The sequence below is a fragment of the Bos mutus genome, chromosome 1, assembly GCF_027580195.1.
Source record: "Bos mutus isolate GX-2022 chromosome 1, NWIPB_WYAK_1.1, whole genome shotgun sequence".
Classification (NCBI taxonomy): Eukaryota; Metazoa; Chordata; class Mammalia; order Artiodactyla; family Bovidae; genus Bos; species Bos mutus.
Genome location: NC_091617.1, coordinates 63,469,452 through 63,483,226, shown reverse-complemented (window position 1 = coordinate 63,483,226; position 13,775 = coordinate 63,469,452). Strand labels below are relative to the sequence as shown.

At 43.7% G+C, this 13,775-nt stretch overlaps 1 protein-coding gene across 1 annotated transcript in view; it reads right to left on the bottom strand.

Annotated features, from left to right (window-relative positions):
• Positions 1 to 90: 90 nt before the first annotated feature.
• Positions 91 to 13,775, bottom strand: part of PLA1A (phospholipase A1 member A) — a 42,296-nt gene continuing 28,611 nt past the window's right edge. The window contains exon 10 of the mRNA XM_070369939.1: positions 91 to 199. Coding sequence (XP_070226040.1) covers positions 125 to 199 — 75 coding nt within the window. The 3' untranslated portion in view covers positions 91 to 124. The remainder of the gene's footprint in view (positions 200 to 13,775) is intronic.

The following is a 13,775-nucleotide window of genomic DNA, read 5'->3' as shown; positions in this document are numbered from 1 at the left end:
ATAATCTCTGGATTACAACTTCATATACTCAGGAATAAAGCCTGACATATACTCAGATTTGCTCTAAGGAGAGGATAGTAAGTATTCTTTTATCCCATTAACACTTACTAAATATCCACTGCTGTCAAACACTATTCTTGATACCACCTGCTTTGCTGGATGAATCACTCATGGTCTCTGCCCTGAAGGAGCTCCAGATCTAGAAAAGAAGATACATGAGCTTTAGGCACCCTCCCCCATCTCTACCATAGCCTTACGAAGTCAAGCTCCCTGGGCCTGACTCCTTTGACGATTAATCTTCCCAGAAGATTCCTCAGTCCCTTGTATAAATAGGCTTCCTGTGACTCGTAACTAGTTTAAGGTGAAGCTAGAGCCCTGATACATATACAAATAAACACTGTGCCAGTCCTTAGTGGAAAGCCTTAACATGAGTGGTTGAAACCACTACAAGAGCTGTAACAGTTCAGCAGGTGTCACTTCCCATTTCTGGGATTGGGAAGGGTTCACAGCAAAGTTGATTTTAAGCTATGTCTTAAAAGCTAGAGAAAGGAAGGCAAAACAGAAGCAATTCAGGTAAAGGGTGCATGTAAGTCAAAGTCTGTGGGCTGGTGGTACAAGGAAGGCATGCTTGCAGAAGAGAAGCAATAGCTCCCAGTGACTGGCTGTGGAGCCCGAACTCCGCAAGGCAGTGGGACGTGAACCTGGACATGGTATTCTCAAAGCAGCATGGAGGGAGGTTGTGTTCAGTGCACACCATGGGGTCTGGCAGAGTGTAGCTGTTTCTCCAATATTCATGTTCTGAGGGACTTGAGAAAACAAAGCCAGGAGAATAGTCAAGGCCGCTGAAATGGTCACTGGGTTGTGAGGTACTGTTAGCAAATGCATGTCTGTGTGCTTGATACACAGCGAGACCAAACAATTAAAAAAAAAAAAGTTGGAGTTTGGAGTAGAGAAAGGTTTATTGAAGGGCCATACAAAGAGATGACAGTTGGCTCATGCCTTAACACCCCTAAACTCCCAGAAAGCTTTCAGCAAAGCCCTTTTCTAGGAAAGGTGAGGGGATGTGGTTAGTTGTTGCAAACTTCTTAGTGTCTGATCATTTGTTCTTGAGGTCAGGTCACAGTCAGATAATGATGTTTCTGTAAATCTCCACCAAACAAACATTACTTTCTGTTTTGACTAGAAAGAACAAGATCCCAAGGTTCAGCTTTTACCCTCTGAGGTCCAGGCCCTGGCTAAAAGTAGCAGGTCTCTGTGGGGCTAGTTACCCTGCTGGGAGCGTTGGTCCAGCACCCAGTCTGGGTCCTCATGCCTGTGCCCAGGCCTGGCTGGTGAGGCAGATCTCAGCTGGAAGCACCCTCAGGGCCAGGTCCCAGACCCTGCCCAGCCATCATCACTGAGGAAACAAGGCACCCGGGTCCCAGCCAGTCCTCAGGCTTTTCATTTAAACTGGAGAGAATTACTTGCATAGGATCACTAGGAATATATATTGTAGCAAATACCAATCAGGTTAATTCCTAGCTCACAACAATTGCCCTTCTTTGAGAAGGGCAACCACAGAGGTGGAGCTGAAGTTATGATGTGCAGTGTCCTTGCAACTTAACCCTGGCCTCTGGCCACCTCCTAGAGGTAGACAGCTGATCTCAGCTATACCAATTTTTGAAACTTGGAGAGACTGAAGTTGGTTGAAGCTGTTACCTTAATAGCAGTATCCTTATACTCCAGGTGCTGAGGCCTCCATAGACTGTGACCCATTGAGACTGTCGTCACCATTAGGTAATGGAGCTGGGTCTGGGCCTGGCCAGTGCCGACTATGGAGAGGGATCTGGAGCTCTGTAGAACACAGACCTCAGCCTGTTCCTGGGTCCCCCAGCTGAACCCACCCACCTAAGGCCTGGAGGGCTGCAGAGAAAAGGCTGAGAGCTACCTCCCACCACACTCTTTGCAGGGAGAGAACCACTGCAAGGCTGACTGTTGGTGGAGTGGGATCCCTAACTGTGGCACTACGGGTCTCCCAATATTAGTCTCCAGATAATAGCTGCACACCTGCTCCGCCCCTATTACAGTACCAGGGCCAGAGAATGTGATGGCCATGGGAAGAGATACCTGTGAAAGACTCTGGGTAGAACTTCCTGGGAGGGGAGTTGAGTCCACCTTAGAGATTCTGGGCCTTCTTCCCTGAATATTCTGAACACTCTGGTTTCCTGTAGATGCCCTCACAAATCCTGATAACTGAAGAAATGTGAGTAATGCTCTCAGCAGTTTCATTTCTAATTGTCATTGAATTTATGCACTTACACGTGTCTTCTACTCAGAAATTTCCCTGGAGATCATGGGATTTTATTTCACTTTTGGTTCACTTCTCTGACGTTAGCCTTCCCACGAGCCCTCCTCTGCACAGCACATGATTGCCACTGTCAACAGACAGATACTCAATGGCCTGGAATTGCCCTCTGTCAGCCCTGAGCCCTATGCATCCCACAAGGCTGGTGCAAACATCCCCTCCCTGCCCACTCTCGCACCATTTCCCTCCAGCTCTGTTAGTATCAGTCTCCACAGGACTTGAAGATCCTGTGGGGTTGCCTTGTTCAGCCTCCTCTCTCCCTAGGCTTCCTCTGGAGGCACCAAAGGGCCATGCAGACTATGACCTATGGCCATGGTCTCGCGGTGCACTGGTGTTTAAGTGGCACCGATTGGAGCTTTGTTAAGTTCAGCTGCTACTCATTTAAGCTTGGGTCAGATAAAACTCTTGGGATTTTAGCACTTCTAGTTCTGCTTTCCAGTTTTCTTTTGCTTCTGTCCACTATTCAACTTTCTCTTTGACTCGTGTGTGGCTGAGGATGGAGGTCCTTTCTGTTTGGTGTCTTGGGGCTCAGGCCTGGTGTCCCCATCTCCTGCCCTGGACAGCTTGGCCTTCATCCTCCTCCCTGAAGTGTCTGAGAGGAAAACATTGGCGACTTCTCCATTCTCCAGTTTGGTTTCTTCTCTTCCTTGTTTCTTGTAACCGTTACCGAGCACAAGGTCTGTGTGCCTGCTGCACAGTGAGGCCAAATATACCAAATTCCAGAATTTGGAGCAAATAAAGGTTTATTGCAGGGCCCCGCAAGGAGATGGGTGGCTTATATCTTAAAAACCCCAAACTCCCCCAAAGCAAAGCCCTTTTTCTAGGATAGGAGAAGGAAGGGCATGGTTAGTTGTAGACTTCTTTGTGTCTTTGTACCCTGGGTCAGGAAGATCCCCTGGAGAAGGAAATGGCAACCCACTCCAGTACTCTTGCCTGGAAAATTCCATGGATGGAGGAGCCTGGTAGGGTACCGTCCATGGGGTCCCAAAGAGTCGGACACGACTGAGCAACTTCACTTTCACTTTTCACTTTATTTGTGTCAGATCCTTAATTCTGGAGATCAGTTACGGTCAGTTAACTATGTTCTTGTAAAACTCCACCAAACAGTCTGTTCTGACAAGGAAGGGCAAGGTCCCAGGACTCAAAGTTCACCTTCCAAGGTCCAGGCCCTGGCTAAGAGGAGGTGGGGTGGGGGGTGGGGGGTTGGGGGAGGGGGTCCCTGCGTTGGCCGGTTACACTGCCCAGGAACGTTAGTCCAGCACCCAGTCGGGGTCCTCCTCCCAGTGCTGAAGAAGCAGATCTCAACTGGTGGCTCCCTCAGGGCCAGGTCCCCAGACCCTGCCCAGCCATCATCGCTGAGGGAGCCAGGCGTCCAGGACCCAAATAGCCCTCAGCCTCCTCAGGCCACCCAAATAGCATTTAGGGGGCCAGATCCCGTAGACTGCCGCTGATATTAGGTCACAGAGGCAGGAATGGGGGCGAGGTTCACTACTACCTCAAGGCCTGGGACCAGCCAGTGTGTGTGGCCTGTGGAGGGCTCTAGAGCCCTGCAGGACACAGCTCCAAGCCTGTTCCGCGGACCTCTCAGCTCACCCGATGGCCTAAGGCCGGGTGAGCTGGAGGGCCCCAGAGAAGCCAGGACCCACCTCTTAACCTCACTTTCCTTTGGACAACGACCACTCCTCTGATCACTGGCAGAGCAGTGCTACTAACGGTTGCTCGCTCTGGGGAGGGATTACTGTGACTCCGACCAATGACCAAGTGGCACCGCTAACGGTTGCTCATTGACAGTTGCCGGTTGGGGGTGCAGTCTACTGCGGGTGCCGACCAATCGCTAAGCGGGACCACTAATCACCGCTCGAATCTTCTGGCTTAGTGGTCTCACAGCAACCGTTGCCTGGTAACAGGTCGCTGGGTAAGGCCAGCCACAACAGCTGCGCGCTAGGGGCTGTGCACTGCCCCACTGCATCAGGTAACTTGATTCCTCACTATTCTCGGCTCCCCTTCTGTTTCTTTCCTTTCCCCCCTTCCTAATTTATTTCAACGTCTGTTTCCTTAGTCACAAACATAAACATTAGAAACAAACAAAAAAAAAGCACCCTGTTTATACTGTTATTTTATCTAACCTAGTAAACTCCACTTTAATGCAACTAAATACGGATATATATTTGAGAAGGCCTTTATTTTGTGGGTGTGTGAGCATGTAATTCCAGCTTCCAGCCTAGGATCCTCAGGCCAAGCTAAAGAAGCACCCCCTAGCAGAGTCTCAGACATCAGAGCTGCCAAGGGATGGTTTAGCCCCGGAAACCCTGAGATCCAGTGAGGAATTATGGAAACCCTAGCCCTTTTCCTTCATCATCCGCTTCCCCTATGTCTAATGCATGCTTCTTTGTTTGCAGTGATTGCACTTATTTGTTTATTTAGAGCAATGATTACTTGTTTAGATCAATGATTCCCAAATCTGACTGCATATTAAAATAAACTGAGAAGTTTTTAAAAACACCAATGCCATAGACAAAAGAAGACAGCCCCAAGAGTTGTTAATTGTTGAAGCTGGATAGCAGGTATATGGAAATTCATTATTCTATATTTCTAATTTTATATGTGTTTGAAATGTCTCATAACAAAAATGTTTGAAATATAAATATATAAAACAATATAAAACTGGTCCTATAGCAAACCAGTTACAATTGAATTTCGAGGGCCCCTGGGCTTAGTTAGAATCTGTAGTTCTAAATGCTTCCCAGGGGTTCTGAGGGTTGAGATGGGGCCATGGGGACATGAAGAGGATTGAAGGGATTATAGTAGCTGCCTCTGGACTGTGAGCTTAGGTGAAATGTCAGATGACTTCCCCTAAAGTATTTATTCCTGATTTAGATAATTGATCAAACATTCCTAGAATGGTGACTAAAGGTGACTCATGTATCACACTGTTTAGCTGAAGTATTTTGTAAACTATTTTTATTTGTTTATTTTTATTTTTGGCTGTTGTGGGTCTTGATTACTGCACGGGCTTTTCTCTAGTTGTGGTGAGTGGGACTACTCCCTAGCTGTGGTGCCCGGCTTTCTCATTGCAGTGGCTTCTCTTGATGAGGAACATGGGCTCTAGGGCACGTGGGCTTCAGTAGTTGCAGCTCATGGGCTCTCGAGCACAGGCCCAACAGTTGTGGTGCATGGGCTTGGTTGCTCCGCAGTACGTTGGATCCTTCCAGATCAGGATTGAACTCGTGTCTCCTACACTGGTAGGCGGATTCTTTACCAGAGCCACCAGGGAAGCCCTAGCTGAAGTATTTTAAAGTAAATTATAGACCACCAACACTGGCTCGTGATGGCTCACTTATGAGCTAATGAGTGAGTTTCTGAAGAGAATAGTCCTTTCCATTTTATTTGTATTTGCATTCCCAGCGTCTAGCACATGGCCAGACATTTTGTCATTATAAGTAAATGTTAGTTTTTTTTTAAGAAGATGAGAATGACATAAGTAGACATTGGGTTAAGACACCGTGTTAATGTAGGGGTAAGAATATGAAGCTCTGGGGCTGGATTGCCTGGTTTCAGATTTCAGCTCTGCCATGTAACCTCTTCATTCACTGTCTAGGAACTTTACTGCTCAGCCCCTTACCTTGTTCATATGTTAAATAGTACAAAAAAAAAAAAAAAAGAACCTATATCATATGTTTGTTGTAAGAGTTTAAGTATATATACTTAAACATGCCTGGGACATAGTAAGCATTCGGTTATGTTGTAGTTCTTAAGAAGAAGATTGCCTTCAGAATGGTGCCTGATACATGGTACATCATTGGCTTATAGTAAACGTTTGCTGAATGAGTGAATATTCTGGTTTTATGATTATTTGTCTCCAGTTTTACCCATTTCACTGTACTCTCCAGTGAAACTGCTGTACGAAATACAGCAGAGGGTAACTTCTGAATTGAAGGTTGGGTTGAGAGTCAAAGGAAGTAATCCTGAGGTTGTGTAGTTTCAGTTTCAAGCCCGAACCAGGAGGGCTGAGTGAACACTGTGGGAGTTTTAAAGTTGAGAGGCCTGGTGATTGCAAGAGAGAAGGGATGTTTCTAGTTAAGTCAGTCTGATCCCAGTGCCTTGAAGAGGGGTGCCATATATGAGGCTGCTCTTCATAGGGTATTTACCTAGATTTCTTCCCACCTCTCCACCTTCCAGCTCTGTCTAAACTAAGAATCTGTACTGGCTTAGGCCTGGATAAATGTTAGAGATCCACAGCTTCAAGGCAGCAGCAAGGATTTACTTCCGGATAAACACTGTCCCTTGTTTATCTTCAAAATGTTATTAAAGCTCACACTCACATGTAATGAAGAGCCATTTAAATTTATCAAAACCCAATAGAAATGCCCAAGTTTGGAAGTACAATATAAATGGGAGAATTCTAATGCTTTCCTCTAGTGGCTAACAGCTTTGGGAAACTCCCTTAATCTTTTTGGATCTTGGTTTCCTCCTCTGACACTCTGTGGCTTGATGACTAATGTGAAAGGTTATTTAAAGAACATAATAATAATAATTATAGTGAATCAACTCATCAGGGGCTAAGGATTTCTTTTGCTAAAGAGTAAGAAAGAAATCAAGGAAAAGAGATAAGAATTTAGCCACAAAGTTCCAGAAGTCTAGGTTAAGAAGTTAAGTGAAAGTGAAATGTGAAGTCGCTCAGTCGTGTCCGACTCTGCGACGCCATGGACGGTAGCCTACCAGGCTCTTCCCTCCATGGGATTCTCCAGGCAAGAGTACTAGAGTGGGTTGCCATTTCCTTCTCCAGGGGGTTTTCCCGACCCAGGGATTGAACCAGGGTCTCCCGTATTCCAGGCAGATGCTTTAACCTCTGAGCCACCAGGGAAGCCATGAAGCCCTTATTCTAAGGACATCAGTGAAAATTATGGAGCAGGAGACTGGTAAGTTTAAAAAGAGTTTGTAGGGTTATCTGGCCCAGGTAAATAGAATGGACTAGAGGAGAAAGAAGCTGGGGGAAAAGAGACTAGTTTGAGTTTGGTGTCAGATCCAGGGTCTTACCACATATCTGAGGGAACAGACAGGAGGGGACAGATAACAGACAATTTTTTAAGAAACAGATTTTTTTTATTTTTTTTAATTTTAGCAAGTGCTATGATGTTCTGAGTCAAAGATGACTCAGGCCTCAAGCCTGGAGATTGGATGATGGTGGTGGCTATTACACTAAGGAGAGGAAGAATAACTTTGGGGGAGATGTTGATTTGATTTTGCATGAATTGAGTTTGGGTTGCTGTCAATATACTGAATGGCCACAAAAATTAAACAGTATGGTTTCATAAATAAGAGGGTAAATACTGAGGATCAGGGAGGATTTTAAGGCCTTCAAACAGCATGGAAAGACTCAGGTACAGCAATGTTCCCATCACCTCTAAACTCTCCTCTAGAAGGAGGAAGCCATCTCTTCTGGAGAAGAGGCAGGACTGAGATGATCACCACTGAGCTTGGGTGTGCTCAAAAGTGAGGTCAGAGGTGTGTTTAAGGCTAGGGAAAGCAGTACGTCACTTTCAGAATGTCACTTCAGTTCATTTCAGTTCAGTTCAGTCGCTCAGTCGTCTCCGACTGACTCTTTGCGACCCCATGAATCGCAGCACGCCAGGCCTCCCTGTCCCTCACCAACTCCCGGAGTTCACCCAGACTCATGTCCATCGAATCAGTGATGCCATCCAGCCATCTCATCCTCTGTCGTCCCCTTCTCCTCCTGCCCCCAATCCCTCCCAGCATCAGAGTCTTTTCCAATGAGTCAACTCTTCACATGAGGTGGCCAAAGAACTGGAGTTTCAGCTTTAACATCATTCCTTCCAAAGAAATCCCAGGGCTGATCTCCTTCAGAATGGACTGGTTGGATCTTCTTGCAGTCCAAGGGACTCTCAGGAGTCTTCTCCAACACCACAGTTCAAAAGCATCAATTCTTCGGTGCTCAGCCTTCTTCACAGTCCAACTCTGACATCCATACATGACCACAGGAAAAACCATAGCCTTGACTAGACGAACCTTTGTTGGCAAAGTAATGTCTCTGCTTTTGAATATGCTGTCTAGGTTGGTCATAACTTTCCTTCCAAGGAGTAAGCATCTTTTAATTTCATGGCTGCAGTCACCATCTGCAGAGATTTTGGAGCCCCAAAAAATAAAGTCTGATGCTGTTTCCACTGTTTCCCCATCTATTCCCCAAACACTCAACAAGGAAATCAAGGACTGGATGAGAATGCAGCAATTTGGGAAGAGTTGTATTTATATTTATATGCACAACCAGAGCTTTCCTCTGCAGAGATTTTTAAAGGTTAAAGTGTAACAATGGCAGGTGAAATTTTAAAACAAGTTGAATAAATGAAGGCCATTCCTAAAACTTATGAAAAGACACCAACCTTTAGAGTCAAGCCTCTCTGTGCCTTATCCTCTCTCTTTGTCTATAGCCTTAGAGCATTATCTTTAATTAAAAGAGCTTTTATTGCATGCTTACGATGTGGAAGACACAGAGAAAGAGAAAACATAGCCTGATCAACATGGAATAAGCTATTCACCACCATTGCAAGGCTGCACAGATACCAACTGTAATGACCTGTGAGTGGCCGGGCTTCCCAGAGGAGAGAGCTGGAAGTGGACCCAGAACGACTGGCAGAGTCTGAATGGAGGTAGCAGCAGCTGCAAAGGCTTGGAGAAGGCATTGTCCACAGTATCTTTTAGGGGATACTGGCTTAAGCACACTCGGGGGAATGGCAAGTAATTTTAGTTAGATAGAATGGGGCCAGACTGAGGAGATCTTTCTTTAGAGACATTGGTTAAGACATCTAAGTTCTAGAAACCAACTGAGCAAGTTTATATGCACAACCGTATAATGTGGTGGTTAGAGCCCAGATGACAGACAGCTTGGTGTGAACCCTGAACCTAGTTGTCTAACCATGGACAAGTTGTTTAATTTTCCTGTCCCTCAGTTTTCTCATATGTAAAATGAAGTAATACATACAATTGTTGGGAGGATTATATAAGATAATTTATGTAAAGGGATTAGAATGCTAAATGCTCGGGAAGTTTTAGCTTTTCACTTTCTCTTTCATAACTTTTAATATTAGTTGAATTTTGGGACTTCCCTGGTGGTCCAGTGACTAAGACTCCATGTTCCCAAAGCAAAGGCTTGGTCAGAGAAGTAGATCCCGTATGCTGCACTGAAGATCAAAGATCCCATGTACCTAAGACCTAGCACAGCCAAATAAATATTTTTTTAAATTAGTTGAATTTTATAATCATAACAACAATAGCCTTCATTTTTAAAAGTTCATCACAGCTCACCTACAGGAAATTTCACTGCTCTGAGGACTACTGTGTCTAAATGAATGTCATTTTTAAAAGGTAACAAAATTTCAGGCCCCTATTCTTCTGAAGGAAAGAGCATTATTCCAATTTCATGGATGGCCAACTGGTTGGCCAACTTGGAAAGTGTTGAATACCATGTGGTAACTCCAGAGGAGAAATTTGGGTTACTGATCTTAGGTGAAGCAATTACTTGAATAAGTAGTTGAAAAGAAACTATTTCTTTCAACCATTGTCAGAATGTATGTGAATTGATATGACATTTTTGGAAAGTAATCCAGCACTACTAAACTTTTGCTGTAATCTGTTGACCCAGCTATTCTCACCAAAGAAATATATCTTATAGAAATAAATTTACAAAATACTTATTGCAGCATCATTTGTAATTGAAGAAAACTGGAAACAGCCTTAATATTCATCCCAAGAAAGTGGCTGGCTAAATTATGGTATGACCATGCTCTGGAATGTATATATTCAGGGAATAAATTAAGTCTGTGTATGGCCCAGGAGGAATATTCATGATATATTGTGAATAACAAAGGAAAATTACAGAATATAGTGTGTGCTATGATTTCATCTTTGTTTAAAAAAAAAAAAAAAACCCAAACAAAAAAAGTCCAATAATCGTGTGTGTATATATTTGTATTGATGTGGAAAGATATATAGGACATACATCAAGCTATTGACACTCATTACCTTGGGGTCATGGAAACCATAAAGTGTGTCTACAATCCGACTTGTCAAAATGAACATGTATTGGTTTGGGGTGAACGTAACAGGGAGACCAAGGTTGAAAAGAAGTCACTCAACTGCTTTAAATCAACCACAGTATTCAGACCTTGAATTATAATCTTGCTTTAGAAAGACTTCACTGGGTAACTGGGGTCTTTATTCAGTGATCACTAGATAATCCCAAAGAGAAGGTTAGAAGATGGTGGGTACATATATTCTCTCCAGTAACCAGAAAGCAGAGACTCTAAAATTAGAGATCAGGAAGTTTGATGTTGATTCCCAGCAAAGAATAATTCACTAAAAAGTTTGCTGGGATGTATTTAGATAATAAAATAGCAATTATTAGGAGCCTGCATTTCCAGGAATTAAGTCATGCTAAAGTTAAATTAATCATATTTTAATCAGGGTATTGTTGTATATATAAAGAATTGAAACCTTTCTCATAATATGTAAGTACCAAGGTAAACATGAGTTAGAAATATATACAAAAGTCCAGAGTATTGATTGATCTTAATTACATTTGATTAAGATAAATCAATTTGTTGATTTCAATTTGTTATCTCTGCTTCCCTGGTGGTTCAGTTGGTAAAGGATCTGCCTGCAATGAAGGAGACCTGAGTTCGAACCCTGGGTTGGGAAGATCTCCTGGAGAAAGGAATGGCAACCCACTCCAGTATTCTTGCCTGGAGAATTCCATGGACAGGTGAGCCTGGGGAGCTACAGTCCATGGGGTCGCAAAGAATCAGAGACAAATGAGCAACTAACACAGAAGTAGGTCTCTACCCTTGGCCTCCTTTCAAGTTCTTATCTATAGATATAGGAGTCTACAAAAAACGTCATATATATATATCTACATATAGATATAGATTTAAATGACATAAAGCTTAGAGGGAGCACTAAGTATTCCTTAAGATAAGATTAGGATGTGAAAAATTTCTGATGGGTTGGAGAGACTACAATAATAATATGTGAAGGAATTGCGTTACATGGAAAGTTCATTCAGGTTCAAAAAATTAACTCCACAAGAAAGCAAGCAATCTGGATCAATACCGATTTTTAAACTCTGAAGAACTATAGGTAACCCTAAAGCAACTCTTGGGTGACGCAATGGAGGATTAACAAAGAACAAATGAACCACGTGCCGTCGGGGGAAGAAGCCTAGTAAATGGAGCCCACTCTGGGGACTGCAGTACAAACTGAACATACTCAGAATAGTAGCCAGAGAGAAGAAGCCTCCAGAATTAATGTTTTTAGTGTCACATAAGTATAGGGGCCGATTCCTGAATTAAAGAGACGTCACTTTGCCTATAAAGGTCTGTATAATCAAAGCTATGGTTTTTCCAGTGGTCAAGTATGGATGTGAGAGTTGTACCATAAAGAAGGCTGAGTGCCAAGAATTGATGCTTTTGAACTGTGGTGTTGGAGAAGATGCTTGAGAATCCCTTGGACTGCTAGGAGATCAAACCAGCCCATCCTAAATGAAATCAACCCTGAATATCCTTTGGAAGGACTGATGCTGAAGCTGAAACTCCAATACTTTGGGCATCTGATTCGAAGAGCCGATTCATTGGAAAAGACCCCAATGCTGGGAAAGATTCAAGGCAAAAGGAGAAGGGGGCGAAAGAGGATAAAATGGTTAGATAGCATCACTGACTCAATGGACATGAATTTGAGCAAACTCTGGGAGACAGTGAAGGACAGGGAAGCCCGGCATGCTGTAGTTCACGGGGTCACAGAGTTGGATCCTACTTAGCAACTGAACAACAACAGTCTCTGTTCATGAAACCCCATCTCAGCGGGAGTTGGGGGTGACATGGGTGTGAATGAGAGACCCACACTCTGCCTTTGCCCTGCCATCAGGCAAGTTCTGTTACCTCTCCCCTTTTCTTAACTCCACACACATCCCACAGACGTAAAGGCAGGTTTCCTAGAGCATAGGCAGTGTAGCACATAGACCCAGCATTAAATAACATCAGATCTCATGGTGAATTTGCTAGTCAGGCTCTAAATTTCTTTCAGTCCACTGATCGTATGCACAGAAGAAAGTCTCTGTTTGGTGTTGATAAGTTTTTGACATTTCTCTCACACTTGCTAATTTTTTCTTTTTAATAAGAATAAAGCAGGCCTGGGGCATAGAGCCTTCAGCAAGCCACAGGAGCTAGTTGGAGTTTTTAAACACTGTTATGTTCTCGTATTTATTTTTATAAGGGAAACTGGCTTTCCATGTATGGTAATGATCTAGTTTCTAATGGGGAGCAAAATAAAATGTGAGAGTCTAACAGTGCTTTAAAGTAAGAGAACAGGAAATACAGCCTCATTCAGTTCAGGGTAGGTCTGTCTCTAGGGAGGTTTTTTTTTTTCCCCTCCCTAAAACCTTATTTAATACATATGCAAAAAAGGATAGTCTTGTAAAACCTTTTTAAAATTAGAAATCAAGTTCCCTGCGATCACTTCTGGCCTTTACATTTCTAGGTTCAGCACAGGGCATTCGGGACGGTCCCTAAATTCAGCTTTCCATTCAGTCACACTGGCATTTGCTCTGCTTTCTGCCTCCACCCTTTCCTCTAGGGAGGTTCTTGCTGGGAACCTGGGTGGAGTTAAAAAAGGGAAGGATAAAAGGAAAGAAGGGTTTGGGTTTTGAGGGGGAAATAAAACCTCTTAAGTCCATATATTGAAGAAGATTTTTCAAGTTGTTCTACTGACTGGGGTGGACAGTGCTGAAAGCAGAGTGTGTCTGTGAGCGTTCACACTGTGTCACCTGGGCTTTGGACAAGGACTGAAGCGCTCCCTCCTGATGACCTGGGTGACTCAGCCCGGATGCAGCTGCAGCCTGCTGCTTGCATCATTTGCCCAGCCTCTATTGTGGAGAGTGAATTGGCAAGTCAGCAGTTTCCTTTCAAAGCCCGTTTATTTAGGGTTTTTTTTTTTTGTCTCAAACACTATATGTATGCCCATATTCTTCGCAGCATTATTCACAATAGCCAAAAGGTGGAAGCAATCCAAGTGTCCACTGATGGATGAAACAATAAACAAAATGTGGTTTATACACACAATAAAATATTATTCACCCTTGAGAAGGAAGGAAATTCTGACACATGCTGCAATATGGATGAACCATGGAAACATAAGTAAAACAGGCCAGATACAAAGGCATAAACAGTGTATGATTGCATCAGGTATTCTAGAAGAGTAGAATTCATAGAGACAAACATTAGAATGGTGGTTACCAGCATTTGAGGGGAGCGGCAAATGGGGAGTTGTTGGTTAATGGGGACAAAGTTTCAGTCCTGGATGATGAAAAATTTCTGGAGATGGATAGTGGTAATGGCTGCACAACAATGAGGATGTGCTTAATACT